General features: G+C 44.0%; 1 protein-coding gene across 4 annotated transcripts in view; it reads left to right on the top strand.

Annotated features, from left to right (window-relative positions):
• Positions 1 to 6,170: 6,170 nt before the first annotated feature.
• The window catches only part of samd11 (sterile alpha motif domain containing 11), a 50,558-nt gene continuing 36,270 nt past the window's right edge, over positions 6,171 to 20,458 (top strand). Inside the window, exons 1-3 of one of the 4 annotated variants that reach the window (XM_085781765.1) lie at positions 6,171 to 7,399; positions 8,596 to 8,687; positions 19,472 to 19,647. In XM_085781765.1, coding sequence (XP_085637891.1) covers positions 6,700 to 7,399; positions 8,596 to 8,687; positions 19,472 to 19,647 — 968 coding nt within the window. In that variant the 5' untranslated portion in view covers positions 6,171 to 6,699. Of the gene's footprint in view, positions 7,400 to 7,558; positions 7,681 to 8,268; positions 8,354 to 8,595; positions 8,688 to 19,471; positions 19,648 to 20,458 lie in introns of those variants that run through there. The other 3 variants (XM_085781764.1, XM_085781766.1, XM_085781767.1) reach the window with 3 other exon arrangements.

The following is a 20,458-nucleotide window of genomic DNA, read 5'->3' as shown; positions in this document are numbered from 1 at the left end:
CCGACAATTAAAGGTAACGAACCTACTCCTAGGGATTATGGCAATGGGCCAATTTGCCAAAAATGTTGAGCTATCCCTTTAAGTTCCTAACCCTGACCAATTACTGTATGTATATGACTCTAAAGGGTTAATTCAACCTGTGTACTAACAACACAATTCCTCACATGCTTTTCGTGATTTGTAGCCACGCAGATAGTTTCTGTTTAATTTTCTCTATAGATAGAGAAGGCTTCATCTTGAGATGAAGGCTTGAGATATCAAACTCGTAATTTTCTTTGCGGCCACACCAGTACCATCTAGAAGTGACTGCAGTTTTATTTAAGGCACAATTGAAAATTACATCTTAAAAAATTCAACATAACTGTTTCATTCCTAAAATCTTGTCTCATTACTCTAGGTAATTCCCGAAGCTACTCTACTTGTGATACCTGTTGACTGTGATGTTTGTGAATTAATAAAAATGACATTGTCCATGGAAAGAGATATTGTTGAACTTTTTAATGTGATTTTTCAGTTTTGTAAATGCCAGAAATCAAAACATGATCATTATCACCTTCTAGGTAAAACCAAAACATTTAGGTACCACTGCAGATGTTCTTTAACTTAAGGTCAACCAAACCCTTCACAGGAATTGACTGACAACGTTTGGGTGTTTTGTCTCCTGAAAAGTTACACAGAAGAGGAACTTGTGGGTTAAGTTTACACAAACTGGGTTCAATCTTTTTGGCTTAACACCTCCAGCAAAACTCAAGTTTCTTTCTTTTTCTTTAACTTTGTCTGGCGTGTTTATCATCTGATATTTCTGTGGGGAACTTGGACAAGACTTACTGCATACGCTTTCTAAAGAAATTCATACTCTGCTTTAAATAGTTAATTACTCTCGCCGTGTCTCCGGCGGTGTCTGGATGTGGAGGGAGGGACGGAGGGGGGGGAGAGAGGGAGACGCTTCTGTCTGTCTTCCTTTCTTTTTTTCCAGTAGGGGCAGGCCTATATATTTTGCAGCTCATGTCTGAAAGGCTGGCTCCAGGCACTAGGGGTGGGCTCTCGCTCTCTGATGGTTTTCCAGTGAGTATTTGTCAGGTCAGACTGTGCACCGCCCGGCGGTCTCCGCTCCTCTCCCCGGGTTATTTATTACCTCTCTCCCCCGCCGGCAGCGCTGCGGCTCCGGGGCTGCTGCCAACAACGGCGCAGAGGCGGGGGCCGCGTTAAGGGGGTTCCCGCCGGACGATTAGAGGAAGGAACCGACATGAAATGCATTTTGAGGAAGGACAGAATTTGTGTCTCATTACATGGCAAAGTAACCGTCCTCGTCGTTTTCAGTAAACATCCATTACGGTTTACAGAATTAGGAGTGATCTAAGTCCAGCAGTAGCCTGGTGTTTGGTTTATAAATCAGCTTGTTTTTTCTAAACTACTGAAATGTTGTAGAGCTGGAAGCCTCAACTAATTTCCGCATGCTATCCACAGCATGCTCCAAGAAGTAAACTCTAGATTGAGTTGTAGACCAATAGAAAATACATTGAATTAATGCTTGATTAATAATTGAAGTCACTTATCAATGATCATCTCAAAAATTCCCTGATTCTGCCTCTTCAATTTGATCGTTTCATGCTCTTCCCTCTCTCATATCACTGTACTTTTAATTATCTTTCTCACCTTGGAATCTGAACTGATGGTAGCTTTTCACTTTTTCACTGACCCTGCACAGTGTGAACATTTAATTGAAATAAGATTAATAAGTTATGAAAACAACACAGTGGTGACTCATACAAATATGTACATACATCTTAATTTTAATATTCATTCTAAACACAGTATATCTCTATAGGACAATGTTGTCCCCAAAAGGCAGATCTTGTGTTAATTAATCACGCATTATTTTACTAAACTGCCTTTTAGTTTGCATGGATGCATACCACAATAAAGAAATTCAAATCAAGTTTTGTCCAATACACTAAACAGCAAAATGATTATGACGCCATTATTTCAGAGTCATACACTTTTACTGTCAGGATACATGAAAGAGATTTGAATTGAATGTGTTACAATACTGGTAACAGTGTAATCTATCTGTTTGATATAACATTAACATTAGAGAGGTCATATGAATTATATTGTTCACCTGAGCAGAAAAAAATCCATCCTTAGTGTAGATATGTATTCCTGCGGGTGAAATTGGACTGATATGTCGATGTTTTGATGTCAGACCCTGAGAATATGGGTAGGAAGGGGAAAACCAGTGTCCTCAGAGTAGCTAGTATTGTTATGTTTTGAGTGAGAGGCTCACTTTACCATCACTTGACTGAATTAAGTCATTCTACACCTGTCACATATACATATGAAACCTAGGAGATGGCTGACTGAAGAAATTAGTCACAAAAAGTAAATTGTACGACTGCATCAATGAATTTACTGTTAATCCATTTAGGGGTATCAGAGCATGAATGTTAAGACTACACCTAGTCTACTTAAACGGGATAATCAGATTAAATATATTATTCACAGAATATTTGGATCCATCCAACCCAAGTTTTGGACCTGGATTAAAAGCTCTTTCAACTGTGCCATGTGAGAAGATATAAGCAATATAAACATAACTAACTCACTATTTACCTAGAAAGATACTCATTTACTGTAATATGATATAGGGATTTCCTAATTCATTGTAAATTAATGTAGTGTCAGAGCAGGTGTGGTGGTTTCTGTGACATTTTCAGGTGCACAGCACTCGTCTCCACTGTAGTAAAAGTAAGAAAAGGTTACGTGAGGTAGAAAGGTTAAACGAGGTTTCCCCATCAAACATTTTTTTTTATGAAAAAGAGACAATGGCTGATGGAAAAATTGACTCAGTTAACACAAACCAACTTTTGAAGATGTGAAAGTTGAAGTGTCGTCACTATACAAGTTTGGGGAACCCCTCTGTTATGAGCCACCGAGCATGAGTCACAGTCAAGGATGGAGTGTGGGTGGAGGAGTGGGCATGGGTGTCCCCTTTATGACTGGTTTCATCAGGGCTCTCCCGACGGTGCAACCTCCCAACGCCCACGGATGTATCAACAAGGTTTCCATCGAGACATTTCGATGTGGCAAGGGCTGGTTTGATAACGATGCTATCAAAGAGCTTCTCATCTGAAACGCAGTGTTCCACTTCCTAGAAACAGCTTTGTAAACACACACCATAAATGTCAGCTCCTTATGATTTATGTCAGCGCTACTGTTCAGTGTACTCTACAACATATGGGGAGTGACATTATTGTTTGGGTGAAAAATGTTGCCTTTTGAAGCTGTAAAAGTATCGGGTAGCTTTTGAATAGGTGATGTCAGGTTACCTTTTTTCTTTTTCTTTTCTTTAGCAGTGATTTTAAAATTAGTTTTGTCTCTTCCTGATCCACCAACCCAGTGTTTCCATTACCTTCGGTCACCAGAGCTCCTCTACTCCAAAAGGAAAAATGTCAATCTATATAGTCTGTCATCATTTTTGGTGATGTAGCTGGCCATGTGTTTGCCTGCCTGCCTGCCTGGTCTTGGCTCTAGGCATAATACCAGCTCTGGCCAGCCTGTGGTTTCTGGCCTTCCCGTGCACCACTTCCGCCTGCGGTGTGGTGTGCCTCCTTCCTGTGTGTGTCAGAGGCAGTTTGGCCTGATTTATAGGCCCCTGACACACAGCGCTTTGGACCCCACCTCTGCTGCTGGAATGGCTATTCCATGTGTTGGTGGTGGATCCACCTGGGTGGTTCTCCACTGATGGGGGTCAGATGTGGTCCTGCTCATGAGCTCCAGGAGCTCAGGGGAACATGCCCTGCAGACAGCGTGGAGAGAAAGTGCTCTCCACGCTTAGGAGGTTTCACTCCCAGTTAAAGCAACAAACTCGTAGTGTTCGACTCGCATGTGATCTGTTCTTAATTTTCTACACCTCTACTTGTTTGTAACCCAAGACTGAATCAGACGGCAGTTCAAAGAGCATCGATCGAGGCCGTTTCATTTGCGTGAAAGTTAAATATAAACAAATTTAAATGAACAGTCTGTTGAACCACAAAAGCACATTAAGTTGACATTGTTGGTCATATTTAAATGAGGCAGACTAAAAATAACTTCATTTAGGGCTCACACACAGGTCCCAAGAGTCAGAGAGCACATCTCCACTGAGCGACTACTTTACCACTTCAAAGTCAATCATCAGTATTAGACCTTGTTTTTGTAGTTACAAACAGGGTAAGGTAAAAAACGACTGCGCTTAATTATCAACAGGTTTCACAGAACTCCTGTGTACATCTTAAGAAAGGGACAATGGCCAAAGCAAACCTAAAATATAACAGCTTTTTGAAGATGTGTGAGGTTTAACTATAACTTTGTGTAAAACCTTAAGGGAGGGTTTAACACTGAGAGCGCAGTACACGCATTCGGGCCGTTTTAGCTCGCTACACATAAGCAGCTGCAGCAGGTGAGAGGTTTCATGTGGTGAGAGAGAGCACGACGGTGTCGCTGTAGACGGAGAATAACAAATACATGTTTGGATGAAGAGGTGCAACGAGAAACGGGGGGCGACCGCCATTCCGAAGGACCGCCATTCCGACGGTCTGCCAGTCCGAAAATTCCCGAAGGTCCGTCATTTCGAACTTCCCGAGGGGCCGCCGTTCCGAATGTGTTTTATTTTGAAAATTGACCGGATTCTCTCGTGGTTTGACTTCCTGCCCGGCTTGACACGACCAGAGCGATAGATATAACATGTTATATCTATCGCTCTGGACACGACGCGCCGCGGGGACAGCGCCCGACCCAAGGGGGCAGTTGTGGGTCTGAGAAGTGAAGCTCACTTCCGCGTTCAAAAAACTGCAATCCCCCCGGCTTCCTCTGGGGGCTGGTGTCAGAAGGGAGCATTCCCCATAGACCCCCATGTTAAAATCGCCGATTTTACATCCTCAGTAAACATGTTAAAAGCCTGGTGTCAGAACGTTTTTTTTTCTCAATCGATAGTTTCTACCCCCACACACACTCTGAGGGGGGTGAATTTTTTTTAAACTCTACCGTTTTACTGTTATTAGGTTAAAACTCTGACCAATTAGGGCGCGGAAACGTTGAGTGACAGGTCCGGAGCGGTCCGGAGACAGGCTGCTTCGAGGCCAGTGGGCGGGTTCTCGGCCGGCCAATCCAACATGGCGCTGTCCAGGCCGCCATATTTGAGTCACAAAAACGACTCCCCAAAACCAATGGGTGACGTCACGGACGCTACGTCCATTCTTTTTACAGTCTATGCGCCCGACCGACCCCTCCCCCTCCCCCTCCGCCTCCAAAGTTTCACCCAGGTGCGAGTCTGCATTACATCCATGGTCTGATGCAGCCGCGGCACTCCTGCTGAAAATAAATGTCCTTGCTCTGTGCTTTGGTTAGGTTTAGGCAATGTAGAAAGGAGTTGGTTAAGTTTAGTAAAAAGGTTAGGTAGAGGCCAATAAAATCGCAGTTAATATGTATCTTCCCCGGGAGTCGAACCCTGATCCACCGCGTCAAAAGCAGATGCTCTAACCACTACGCTACCACCGCAGTTTACTCCGTGCCGTAAACCATTCAAGATTTTTTCAGGTTCGGAATGGCACCCTTTCTTTCAGGTTCGTAATGGCACCCTTTTCCCATAAATAATTAAGGGTCGGCATTCCGACAAATTAAAGTAAACGTTCGGAGTGGCGGCCCTTCGGAATGGCACCCTGGAACCACGAGAAACAATAACGCACCTTCTTTGCGGACCTGGCGTAGATGTAGATACCTGTGACATTTACAAATCAGGCTGCATATTCAGTGTTGAAGGTTACTAAAGATGTTTTACCATCAAGTGTCCTGAGTTAGTCTTCTTCTTTAAGGGAAATAAAAGCCCGTAGACCCGTTGTCCATATTAATGGATGGTGTTGGTACAAGTTATTGCTTCATGGGGGGGGGGGGGGGAGGGGTTTCATGATGAAACTATAAATCAGAAGTGATCACTTCAGATTACCCTGAAATCAACGTATGGTATTTCTTGACTGTAAATGTTAACAAAGGAGCTGTCACGAGTTTTAGAATCAGCTGCATGGGTGGAGATGACTTCACTTCCTCACTAATGACGGTTCATCCATTTTAGCCCTGAAGCGCCGTCCCTCGCAGTCCCCCCTTCCTCTGTGTGTGGCTCTCGCCGAGCCTCCGCTGTTTAAATGGGCCAAGTTGAGAAGCGGCGGAGAGTGCAAATCTTGTTTGGTCTGGGTCTGTGAACTTCAGCGTGACTTCAACGACATACACAGGGGTTAAAAACAACTCTCTCCAAACTTTCATCTGTATTAATTTAGCGCAAATACTGCTCAGGGATACCAAGCCTGATGTGTTTGGCTTACGTTTCTGATTAATGCCATATGCCACATTAGTTTAATTAGCCTAACAGGAGAAACGTATCAGTTTCTTTTTTAATGTCTTTATTGGCTGTGAAATTGTATCTCGGCCACGTGTAAACTCCCCTTAACTGAGTGGATGTGTGTTGTTTTTGTAAGCGACTTAAAATATAGTCTGTGCTCAGAGAGTATTAAAAAAAAAAACTCTCTTACTTCTAATTTCCCCAAAGGCAAAGAAATAAGAGACATGACGAGTGGCTGCGACTGGTAATGATCACCGTAGGTAACATAATGTCCGGGGCTCAGGGCTGCCCAGCATGTCAGGTATTAACAGAGCGAGTGTGATTAAATGTGGGAGGTAGGATCTGTGAGGCTGGCGGAGAGCGCTGCTGCCGCTGCGAGCTGGAAACTACTGAATGGGCATCTATCCGGCAACTTCAACAGACCGCTGTCTCACGGCGACACGGGGGCTCTGCGTAAAACCAAGCGGCGCGTCTCCAAGTCTGGGTCAGCCCAACTCACAGACGGAGAGGACGCTCAAGTTGGATCGGACGAGCAGCTTTTCACTTGTTATCGGCGCTCCGCTCCCACTAACATGCCTGCCATCAAAAAGGAGAGGCTGGATGGAGACGACATGGCATTGACTGCTTTCAACCAGTCCGAATACCTGGCCCCTTTAAATGCCACCGCTATCCCCGTGGTGACCCCGCATCCGCCGCCCTACGACCACATTTTCGCCCATCACCGCGCGTACTTGGGGCTCCACGACTCGGCGCTGCATCACCAGCATCTCCACCATCACACGGACGACTTAATGCTGGAGAGGTTCTCTTCCATCCCCGACTTTCAGCCCTTCTTCGATAACGGGGAGCCATGCATCGAGGTGGAGTGCGGGGAAAACAAGGCTTTGCTTTATATCAATAAACTGTGTCAAGGCAGTAAAGGACCCTCAATTAAATACAGGGGCGAGTGGCTCACCCCCAACGAGTTCCAGTTTGTCAGTGGACGAGAGACTGCCAAAGACTGGAAACGGAGTATTAGACACAAAGGTAAGAACAACCTTCACCGTCCTCGCGGTTCACGTGTTAAGTGACGGACACTTTACCGATAATTAAACACTTTTCAACGCCGCTTATTCTGGGTGCAAACTTGGGTCCCGTGGTTCGGTGCTGAGTTTTGGAGTGAAAGGGTTACAACAGTCAGTGCGTAAGGAGACAGATGAGAAAGGGCGCATATCCTCCACATACACTCCGAGGCTCTGACACAGAGTTCAGGCTGCGATCGTTCACCAGACCGGGGCATTTGGAGAGTAGACTGCACCGGAACTGAGGTGAAAAGTTAGACATAGATCATTTTGTGTGATAGTTAAATGGTGTTTTTTTCCCCCCTTATTCGTTATGTGATTATTCGCTCCGTTTACCGAGGCTGCACTTGTGCATGGGTGTTGAGACTTTTACGCATGTTATATAAGGTTAGAGAAAGATTTTTTTAAACATACAACATAGACATCAGTGTTAATTGTGATCATTTTTTAAATGGTCATTCTGCGTGTTGCCTTTCATATCCACGGTGAAGCCTTGTAGGTGTTTGTTACATTATTGGGCTCAACACTGGCAGCATGAATACTACGATATTGTCCAGGTAGCCCACTCTATTTCTTAATGTTAACATTTATTGCGCAGTATTTTTATGCAATAATTACGCGTGGCGCTGGCGCACTCTCACACCACAGCCCCCCCACTCCCTACACACACACACACACACACACACACACACACACACACACACACGCACACGCAGGTTTATTCAGGCAGAGCTGACACGAGTTAAGATGTGTGGGGGGGAGGGTGTCGCCCCCAGGTCAAGAATGATAGCCTGATAGTTTAATATAGAACCGATTCCTATAAACAGATGACAGTAGGCTGCTGTCTCTCTGGCTCACCACACTGGACTATGGGTAGCATTAAAGTTCATGGCAAAAATGTAGAAAACTTTGTCTGAAGGTTCTGAGTCCTCCAGGTATGTGCTGTGTATTTTATTTATTTTTTGGTTGATTTATTTATTTATTTATTTAAAAATAGATTTGATTTTGAAAAGTTTTAGTACTGAGATGATGGTGGACTGAAGAAATGGGCCCGTTCCTGATAAATCCTCATCATATGCTGTGTCATGGGGGGAGACAAGTTTACTGGCTGGACTGAATGTGTGGTACACTTTGCCTGAAAGCCTCTCTTTTCTCTTTCAGGGAAAAGTCTCAAGACTCTCATGTCCAAAGGAATCTTACAGGTGCACCCTCCAATCTGTGATTGTCCTGGTTGTCGCATTTCATCTCCAGTGGTAAGAATATTTCCTCCTCTGTCACACCGGTGTGGCTGCTGCTGCATCTCTGTTTGTTGTGTCAGTGTGATGAGAAGGAGATGCTTCTGAGGAAATGTTTTTTTATTAGATTTAAGGATAACGTCTTTGCGGTAGATCTGTAGAGATAAAGGTGCTTGATCCTGACCTGTGGTGATAAAGGATTTCTAGTGAATGCTGCAACTTGTCAAAGATCACAGTGCTCGTTGAGAGCTGCATGGATAAACTGATATTTTGCTAATGCTAGTGTTAAAAGACTCTGTATCGTCTGGTATTTGGTAAAATCTTGATAGAGCCTGAAGTTTGTATTTTAGAGTTGAGAAATACAAATGTTTTTGTGATTGTTTTTTTCTCAGTTAAATTAATGATCAATGCTTGTATGTATTTTTTTCTCACAGATCAGATCCCTATATGATTTTAGATGTATTTTAGCCAGAATGAAAGCAAGCAGTGGCACACTGTGTTTAATTTTAGTGTCATGTCACTGAGACTGATATCATATAAAAGTGTGTGTGTGTATGAGAGTATATTGGTGTGTTGTCTCTCTTTGTAACCTTGATGGTGAAAACCCTACAGGCACACATGTCAACTTTGATGATAATTTTTGTCAGCATGAATACCAAATCCACTTTCAGCCTTTCAACAGACGCAGAGTATCAGACAGCCTTTTTTATTGGGAGGCATTGAGCTGTCCGGTATGGCTTCTTGATGCGAGGTGTTGTTGGTCGAGCTCCTCTGTCCCGTTGAATCAGTTTCCTCACCTGGCTGTTGAACTTTTGTTTGCCTTGTGCTTCCCTCAGGGCTCGGCCAGGGGCATGATGCCAAACCTCGAGGCCTTGCAGGTGTGTCACGATTGCGGCATCACCGCTGTGTGTTTGTCTGTGTGTTTGTGTCAGCTTTGAGCAAGCACACTGCCGGCTCACCGTCGCCAAATCTGTTCACACAGGTGCGGCGGGTTGTGTGTGTGTGTTTGTGTGTGTGTGTGTGTGTCTTTGCGTGTGTGTTTTTCTCACCACAAAGCGCATCTGTCGTCGCTCCCAAGCACTAATCTTGAGGGAAGGGTGTAAGAGGCTTAGCGAGCTACTGAGCGTGGCTACTGCTGATTATTGTGTGCGAGGCACGCAAGGCAAAGGCGGTTTAGATAAGCCGGAGGTGTTTGAGTGATACAGGTAAACTGGTGACATTTTTCACAGCCAAGAATGAAGACCTGTACCCTAACACATAGGGTTCAGCCAAGACGAATTTCCTGAGGGCGGTTGGGGGCAGTGAAAACAGATAATACAAATGCTCATGTCTTTTTTATTTATTTTTTTTTAATTTTTTTACAGAAGGATTTTTGAATCTCAGCATGTCTGCTTGTGTTTAGGCTCATTACAGATATCAGAGTGATTGGCTTTTGGCTTGCAAGGGCTTGTGTAGTTCCACTTCAATTATGGCTGTGACGGAGTAAAACTTAGTTATTGACGTAAGCAGGGATATGAGAGCCTTAAGGTTGTTGTTGTAGCCTTCCTCTCCTTTTCCCTGTCTGGTGTTGAAGCCTGAAGTCTAACCCACCAAGTGAATACCACCGTGACACACATACACACACACACACACACACACACACACACACACACACACACACACACACACACACACACACACACACACACACACACACACACTAAGTATGTTGGCAGTTGTGTGGAAGGCGGTGAGGGTTAGGCGGAGGAGGGAAGGCAGTGGGACTTGTATGGCCTGTACTGGCGTCTCCCTCTCTCCCCACTGACTCCCCTCAGGGCATGGCAGCCAGCACTCCCTCACTGATGAGCTCTCCTTCTCCTTGCTCGCTCTCTCTCTCTCACTCACACACACACACACACACACACACACACACACACACACACACACACACACTGTATGCCTGCCTACTGACACAAATTACCTCATGCAGACATTTATTTTGAAAGTTTGACGGCTGAACTTTGAGTGATCTTGTTTCGCTATAGGCACGAGGCGAGCGATCATAAAAAAAACTGCAGCAGCTGGTGGGAAGACATTTCACCTGCCTGCTCAAAACCCATGGAAGTTAATTTGCTGTGGCGGCCGAGGCACAAGCTGTTTATAATGACACGGCACAAACTGAACTGTTGTTCCACTCCACAGTTTAGAATTGAAATACGATTATGATCATAACAATGTTTTCCACGCTCCCAAATGAAATCAGGTTATGATTGATGCACTGTTTATGACAGCTGTCAGCTGTGTGTTATATTTCCATTAAGCCTGTCATTATGTCATAATCAGGTGCTTAAATGATTTCTCTCCTGGCAGCTTTAACTCCGCTCAGCTTTAAGTTGCTGCTTGAAGTTGCTAGGTTGTTGCCTTGTATGTGCATGGAAATGTGCGTATCATATCTTTTGCATCTATACAATATTATATTATACTCAAGATTACATGTATACACGCATTTTCAGCTCTGTATGTTTGTGTTTTCATGTGCACGTGCATATGTGTCAGTGCATGTCTGTGATTATTTGTCATCATGATGGCTGGTCGACTAGCCTGCCTGCTGTGTGTTCGGGTGTGTGTATTTGTGTGTGTGTGTGTGCATGTGTGTGTGTCTCCTCCCGGGAGAGCTGGGCTTCCTCTGCTCTGTTATTTCAGCGGAACTGGCGGAGGCCGGGAGGAAATTACACTCCCCTCCTCCGGCTCGTAAAGACCTCCTCCAATCAAGGGCTCCGCTTGCAAAGTAGAATTAAACACACGCACACACACACTCACACATGCAAACATCTATGCATAAACACACACATACGCACTTTATAACTGGCTGTTGGCGTCATACATCAACTACCTACTGTATACCGCTTATGTTGTATGTGTTGTGTGTGTGTGTGTGTGCGTGTGCATGCGCGTGTGTTGTTCAGGCTACGTTGCTATGGTAACACTGGAATCGGTCATTGGCCCAGAAGTGTGCAGAAACTGTGGATCACGTGGAGTGTTATTTGTGCACTTTTGTGAGCATCTTTTAGCGTGTATTGGACAAATTAGGGATTAAGTGTCTTCTGAGGAGCTGTGGGTTCACTGTGGCTCGTAATCTCACTGATAGGCATCAATAACAGCTGCAATGGGTTCCACACTCATTCAGTTTGCATTTAGGCCATGTGTTGCATATGTGCATGTGCCTTTCATTGTCTTTCCTTTGAACTCAATTGAAGAATTCAGTTCAAATAAAGTTTATTTTAGCAAATTAGCTATTAGCTTCCATTAGCGTTCATCTCAGTAAGAGTCTGATAAGGAGCTGAGTAGTGTGTGGACTTCCAAAAAGTGTTGTGCATGTTTCCACTCTGACTGAGTGAGCGTGTGTTGGGGCGCGGACCCTGTCAAAAGGCATCTAAAATAAGTTGAAGCGTCTCTCTAATAGCCAAATGTGGTTTATCACGACAAAGCCAACTGTGATATTTCTAAATTCCCTCCTTCCAACATCTGGGTTGGCTGAGAGTGTGTGAGTGTGAGTGATTGTGTTTCTTTTTCATCACCATTTCCTGTGATAGTGGCCGTCTCGCCCTTTCACATCAGGCCTTTGCAGACAGTAGTGGCAAACTCTAATCATATATTCATCAATACACTTACACCATATATAAGCCCAGGAATTCTAGGAAGTGAAACTCAGTAATGGTGTTCAATTTTAATTTCAGTGTTTGCCTGTTATGAAATTTTGTCAGCAATAGTTACATAATACATACAGGTTTCATAATAATTACAGTGCTGCAGTCTACATTCACTTTAAATATAAACGAAGGTTACCACATATTGATAATATTTTTTAATACTAATAATGAGCTGAAAAGTATGGGAAAGATTTGAGATTGATGAATCCCAAACCGTCAGCTAACTTTTTTTTAATTGTCCGTACTAACGCCCACGAACAAAACCATCTGAGTTTCCTAATTTTTACCTACTGTCAGTTCATAAAGTGTAGCTCCATGTGATTTATGAAGTTATTCAGTATATGTTGTTAACTGTACTTAATGGACCTAGTTGAAGTGTGTTGCACTTTTAAGGCTCGGATCTTAGTCTTATCAGAAGAGTTCCAGTTTACCAAACGCATCTTCGTGCTCGTCTCCACTTCCCCTGTGTTTGCCAGAGGAGAGAAAGACCCAGTCATTACCTGTCTGTAAAGCTCCCCTGTGGCGGCCTTGGTGAGCCTATCCAAACACTGAGCAAGAGACACACAGAGAGAATAGGGGAGGAGGAAGAAGAGAGAGAGAGAGAGAGAGAGAGAAACAAGAGGGAGAGGGGAGAGCGAGAGGCACACTGGCATGCTTGACTGCACCGCCACTGACCTCCCAGCGCTGCCCCAGCAGCCCCCCAACTCCCTCCCGCCCTGCTTCCCCTCCACATCACCGCCTCTCGCCCTCTGTGCACCTCGCCCCCACCTCCCCTGCCGCCTCCTTCCTCCACCCCCCCCCCCCCCTCCTTGCCCTGTGCCGCTCCACTGGGCTGCAACTGCCCGCTCGACTCAGCGCGTGGGGGCCGAGGGGTGCAGGAGATTGTGTGTGCGAACGTGTGCGTGTGTGCACGGGGAGAGGCGGGGGACTTGGTCGCATGCCTGTCCGCCCTACAGTGCTTTCTCACTTTTTTTTTCTCTCTTTCTCTCACACGGCCTTGAACAACCAAGTGTTACCTAAAGTCTGTGCGCACACACACAAACACACACACACGCACGCACACAGTTATTTTGAATCAGATCTGATTTATTTTGCCAAGAACATTTTCACTTAAGGAGTTTGACTTGATAAGGTGGATGAGCTCATGGTCGGAGACGCTCATCTTTTGAGATATGAAACATCAGATTTGTTGAGTCACATCTGTTGACAATGCAGAAACTGCCTGTTTTCATCCTTTCTGTAAAAAATAGATTTTGTTCGTTATTTGTTGGTTGTTAGTATTTTTGCTGCCAAGCAACAATATGGCAGATGTTAAATTATACACTCATCACTCATCTTTGCTTTAGTCTATATTACAGATTAAAGTCTGTGAGGTTTTTACAGATTCGCTCGTGTGTCCCCTGTTTGTCACCACAAATAATGACATCATTATTGATAGGAAGCAGCAGAGAGCAGATGTTTTCCTATTGCATCCCAGAAATGTGTTGAGTATATCCAGATTGACTGACAGGTTGACAAATGTAGTCATGTCTGACTATAGCCTAGTGAGTTATTAATGAGCTGTAAATGTTACCAACACAGAAAAATATTGCCTCATCGAAGATTAATGTGCTTTTAGATGTGAAAAGTTCTAAATTTTACTGTGTAGATACTATATTACACACTTATAGTTGAGTCTCTTAGTTGCGTTGTGTCTCTGAGAATAACAGTCCCTATATGAACATTTTTTAATCCCAGAAGAGTTCAGTATGTTTCTAATTACGTACTGTATCTGTAGTTCATTCACAGCCGGTCTTGATCTTTGCTGTTGTTGCAGATATTGCAGTAAGTGTGGTGACGTGCACACTAATAATTTGATTATGACCAGATTAGTTTAGGGTCTCTGAGTTTATCTGTGACCTGGACCAGTAAACCATGTCTTGTTCGATTGTTTTTCCACTGTCTTGATTCTGAAAGTAAACCAGAGGTCATGGAGATGCAAATGTATAATCCTACACACATTGTATCATGGTTAGTGGTGATAAGATGAATTCGCCAACGCAGAAGCAAAAAACCTTGTCTTCTCCACTGGTGACTTCATAACATGACCATCAGATACATAAAATCAGCATCACCAGGTCACTGGGGAAACCTGCTCACAGCAAACCACATAAACACTTTAATCAATCTGTTGCTTTAATGTGATTACGCATAGTAATCAAGTTACATTAGTCATGTTTGCATAGGCGTTTTGAATTTGATGAAAGTTTATAAATGTTTATCTAAACGCCTTCAAGGCCTTCAAAGATGCACCTGTGAACATGTCAGGGTGTCAAATCTGTGGAGGTGAGTCAGAGAAGAGGAGATAAGAAGGTGAGACTAAACAAAGTGAAGAATTCGTAATTTGTACTTTGTGATGAACTGGATCCAGGGCTCACACAAACACACAGCAGACCAATAGTTTGTTTTGGCCTTGTTTCAGAGCTCTTATGTGAGCGTGGTAATGACCGCTTCACCCCGCTCTCCCAACCTCCCCTCGCTCATTTTTTCTTCCTCTCTCCCACTCTGTCGTCTCCTCATTCCCCCTCCCCCTTTCCCCTAGTGCTCGCGCCAAGTCGACCCTCCATCCCGCCTACACACACACACACACACACACATACACACACACACGCTGCGAGGTAACGGCAGACAGGCGCGTGACTCATTAGGCATTCGTCCCCCAGGGAGATCGCTGGGGGGGCGCGTGCGAGGGAGAGAGAGCGCCGCAGCTGCAGGAATGTCACGGGCGGCTACCGCTGTGTGTGTGCTTGTGTGTGTGATTGTGTGTGTGTGTGTGTGTGTGTGCTCACTAATGCTGGCTGGAGCCAGCGGCAGGATACTGCACCTTTCAGGAAATAACGCAAGTAGAAAGAAAAAAAAACACTCTTATTAGTGCTGTTTTCCACCAAGAGCTCATTTAGAAGTCTGAAATAAATTTAGAGAAAAAACATGAGATTGCCTTATAATTTCTGCTTGAATTTGTGGGCTAATGTGTGTTGTAGCGGTGATATTAGCCTGTATTGTTTTTCACTACAAAACCATTTTGTTGCTTTTAAACCAAACCCCTGCTATGGATTTATGAATTCAGCACACCACCTAAATGAGCTACAGGAATGTATTTGGCTGATTACTCACAATACATTGTAGCTACATAAATGTTTTTCTTTGAAATGTTCAAGCTTTATTGTCCGTATCTACCTGTTATGAAATGAGAATGTATGCAGAGGAGGTCTTTTGGCTCACGAAGGCTTTACCGGAGTACTTCTGACTTCTTGCCATTTCTCAAGATTGTTTTCAATACATTTAGTAAGCCCACATTAATGTAGTGCATCTTGTACCTCAGTAAATCTCAGCCCACCACACTAAATGGCATTCAATGCCATTGAAGTCTGTGGGAGACATGAAATTTGGTAGGCAGTTAAAATTATGTGAAAATTCACTAAAACTAAAATTATGGTATTGACCTACTAGAAACCTCTTAATTTACAGCTTCTTCTTTTTTTTTTGTAAATCAAATCTCCTCCACTTTCCAAATTTGGTTCAACTTCATTATTATTACTCTTGCTTACTTCAAAATGAACAGTAATCTTGTAACTTCTAAATTTTCTTGTGTACCGTCAATGTAGTGAAATATTGAACATCAGTGGAAGTGAATGGTGTTTAGTAAGGTGGACTGAACACTAGTCTGTTTGACACACTGTAGGATAATGAGAATAGCATAAGTCAGTATGTTTTCTTTACAGCTCATGCTATCTGAACGCTAATATGTCACCAAACTATAAAGTTCATGGGTTATATGAATATGAGAATGTGTGTGAAGAGAGTGTTCGACTGTTCATGGAAAGTGTTTCTGAATTTCTACGTCATGAGTATTTTGTTACTAGATTGAGTAGTCGGTCAGTGTGTCCCCATGCATCTGTATGTCTGTGTATCTTTTGTGTGTGTGTGTGTGTGTGTATTAATGTGAAGCCCAGATATATTTCTTGGCTGCCTGACTGTCAGACAGAAAGCGTGGGAGGCGATATTCATAGAGGTGCTTTTAGTGGGACTTTTATGAGAGACTTTTTCCATGGCTGAAAGGAGGTTGACCACACACAGCAAGGTTGCCTCTCTCTGCGCACATGCAGGCGCCTGTGTTTGTGTGTGCACGTACGAGCCCGAGTGTTCAGGCGCCCTTCCTTTCAGCGCTCCTACGTGGGCTGCCAGGGGTGTGTTTTGCTTCGTGTTTTGTTTCAGAGAGCCCTCCCCCGTGCTGCGGAAGTGTTGCCGGAAGCAGTGGGAGCTCACCCCCAGTTCTGCGTCAGTGCCACTAAAGAAAGGATCGGGGCTTTCCGGGAGGAGAGGGAGGGAGGGAGGGAGGGAGGGGGGTGGTGGGGTGCTGTCAGCCTTGGGTATGTCACGGCCATGTGGGTGGTTGTCTACATGCTCGCACACACACACACACACACACACACACACACACACACACACACACACACATACACGCACGCACAGCTACAGTCACGACTGCTCTTAGACAAACTATTCTTGTATACACTATATTGCTCCAAGTAAAATCCCCTGCTTTAGAGGGGAATTCTAAGGAACAGGAACAGGTGTGTGTGTGTGTGTGTGTGTGTGTGTGTGTGTGTAAAGGAAGTTCTCCCTGATGTTGTGAAAAGAGCAATAAAGAAACGTGAGGTGGAGAGTTACTATTCAACAGATGTGTGTCTGACAGATAGGACTGTGGCTGCATCCACAGGGGACGGTTGTTCTGCTGTTGGGATGTGATGTTTACCCCCTGGTTTCCCCACTCTGAAGCCTTCTTGCTGCCCAAGCACTAACGTCCAATCAGCGAGGCCTGGTGTGGAAGTAGTAGAGGAATCAGAAAATAATCCAGTGTCCTCAAAATACAGGAGCAGAACATGTAGAAAGCACTGAAAGAAAAGAAGAAAGTAGGAAAAAACCTCTTTTCTGGCAAGGTGCGGGAAAAAAAAGGGGGAGAAATGTGCACAACTATGTGGCCTGCTCATCCTGGGGGATGTTTTCATCTCTCTGCCCCCCTCCTCCCCTCGCTCTCTTCTTAACGTCTGCCATTTGAGAGACTCCAGAGGGGCTGCACCTGTTTGCCTCTTGGCTAGGAGCCCCTAAATCCCTCCTCCTGCCCCCGTCTGCCACTCATGCTGCTGTGCCTCCTGGGATGGAAGGAGTGAGGGAAGGGGTAGGCAGGAACGGGAAGGAGTGGTGGAGAGCAGGGTTGCGTGTGGTGGTAAGGATAGCTGGAGGGCTTGAAGGCGTCCGGGAGTAAGAGCAGTGATGTAGGCACAGACAGAGAGACAGAGGGGAATATAGTTTCAAATCCAAGTCCACTCTCCCACACCGGACAGACCTCACTCCTGCAGAGCTTTCTCTTTCATGTTTCGACTCACCATCCTCTCTTTCATTTCTGTGTTCTCCCTCACCTTTTCTGTTCTCCTTGTACAAACCCACATCCCGTCTCCCTATCTCCTCTGTTAACTTTTCTCCTCAGCCTGTCATCCCCATGCTCTTCTATCATTTCCAACTGCGGCCTGACTGACTGCAGCTCTTCCTTTCTCGCTGCTCTCATTTCTACTCTGCCCCCCCCCCCCCTCTTGCTTCCCCTCATCCCGTCTCTGTGATACGACCACGTTAATCTGCAGTGACCTCTTCAGGTCACATTAAAGGTCATCCAGCTTCACTTCCCAACAACCCTAGGGCCACAGTCTCCTATTTATCCCTTCTTTTCTCTACTTACTCCTGACAGCTTTGGAAAGAAAAATCCACAACTTCTTTGAAAACTCTGGTGTGTTGGAAACAGGGAAGTTGCTTTAGCTGACCTAACATAGAGAATTGGACTTTTTTTTTCCCAGTGTCACTTTATAATTACTTTATAATTTATTCACAAAGAGTACACACACAACTTGATGATATCTGGCTGGAAGCTGAGTGTCAGTCTCAGATTATGTTGTTTTGGTTTCGGTTTGGCTAACGGGTGCCAGCTACACTGACGTTTATATCATGGCTATTTAACTAGTTTTTGCTGAAAGCATGTAAATTAATTAAGGTTTTGGTGAGATTATTTTAGTAGTCACAAACATTTTGTCTGATGTATTACCACATGTTACATGATTATAGCCACATCTTGTAACACCATTAATGATATAAAAATATCAAAACAATATCCATCTATTTTTTAGTAATTGTCCATTAGCTGATTATTTGGACTTTCAGTCACCGTTTTGAGTCATTTATCCATTTCCTTTAGTTTAGGGAGGCCCTGGTTGTTGTTTTTGCCACAGGTATTGATCATCTGTAGATGACATTGGTTGATTCAGCATGGATACTGATAGGAATGGGTGCCTTTCACATATAAACCGATACGGTACCGATTCCCGGTTTGATTTTACGTGAATCGTTTCTTGGGATTACCTTGGGAATTCGGTCGGTACCAATAAAAGAACCGAATTCAGTACTCGCCCCTCGATACTGATCCCTTTTGCCCTGCGTATGACCTACCTTATATACGTTCTTTACACACATTGTAAAAGTTCCATAGGGCCAACATGATCCTTTTTAGTTGCCTGTTGTTCGGTGCAGTGAACAAGGTGGGAGGTGGGATTACACTGCACAGCAGCACACACCGCTTCTCTCAGCTGCAGACACCAGCATATTAACCACAAGTGATGAGTGACTAGAAGCACTGATTGTGATGTACTGATCATTTTTTTTGTAAGAAAAATCAGCTGATAATGAAGAGCTTCTGATTGGTCAGATCCTTCCTACTTTAGCTAAGTGCTGAAAACTTGAAGGCTTGTTTGCTAACTAGTGTTCATGCATGTAGTGCGTTACAGTTGTTGTGTTACAGTTGACAAATACAGCACAATAAATCTAAGTCACTGGAGACTTTCTTTTTAGATTTGCATTTGAAGAGAGAACTCAACTTACGTCACAACTTAAGAAGACATGTACAAATGGCTATAACAAGAAAAAAAAGCATAGGTTTCTGAGGACGGTAGTGCGTGTTTACTACTAGTATCTAGGAATAGTTAATTCTGTTACTAAAATGTCTTCTTTTCTTTCTGTTGTGTTGTGCAGAACCGTGGTCGCTTGGCCGAGAAACGCACCATCCCCCTTCCCCCCAACCGGGTACCCAAGAAGGAGCTGGCCTCCATCTTCAGCAGCGACGACAGCGAAGGCAGCGAGCGGGCCAGTGGGGATCATGCCCACATCAAGCAGGAGGACGAGTTGCATTACAGTATCATGAGAAAGAGGTGAGGTTCCAGCTGAACAGCTGTACGGCCAATGTTGTCTGGAGGACATCAACAAACACATTTGTGTATTTTTCTTTCTTACTTCTTACATTTTCTTCTTTCCTTTTTCTGTGTGCATTTGGTAGACACTGACCCATATTATTGCAATAGCTTAAGCTTTCAATGTGACTAAAAACGCATACGTTGTGTTATAAAATGTCCTGCTTTTTTGCCCTGCTGTTAAATATAATTAACAAGTCCACCGTTTTGTTTAGTTTTTCTCCTGTCTAAAGATGTGTTTTATTATTTCTTCTTTAAATGGCACCTCAGACGTGTGTATAATACTTCCAAAGGTGATTTTAGGATGATTTTGAGGTGTTAAAGGCTCTTTTTTAAACGAACAAACGAAGAACGGTGTTTCAAAAATATACTTATGGCTTTTGCTTAGGGATGTCTAATGGAAGGATGTGTGCTGGGCTTTGAAAGTGTTAATTGGCTTGTTGGTTTGTGTTTTGTTGCTGCTGCCAAGTCTCTGTGTATCTGTCTTGACTTGATTTTGAAAGACAAGTCACCTGAGTCACCACTGTCTGCCTTATCCCACCCAGAGCAGAGAGCTGTGCTTGAGAGCAGTGTGATTAAAGACTCTTTAGAATAAAAAGAGTATATGTTGTCTGCAGTGATCATGAAATAAGTAACTTTAAAATCTATTTTGATCCCAATGCGCAGCTGCTCTTGCTGCTCAAATAACAATATAAACAGATATCAAAGCTGAGGATATAAAATAAGTGAAAAACACAAACATACTCAGAGAGAAAGACTAATATTAACAATG

This window comes from Trachurus japonicus, chromosome 7 (genome assembly GCF_045865225.1).
Source record: "Trachurus japonicus isolate A0001 chromosome 7, Traja_1.0".
NCBI classification, from domain to species: Eukaryota; Metazoa; Chordata; class Actinopteri; order Carangiformes; family Carangidae; genus Trachurus; species Trachurus japonicus.
The sequence above is the reverse complement of the archived record's forward strand: the minus strand, read 5'-3'. Positions and strand labels throughout refer to the sequence as shown.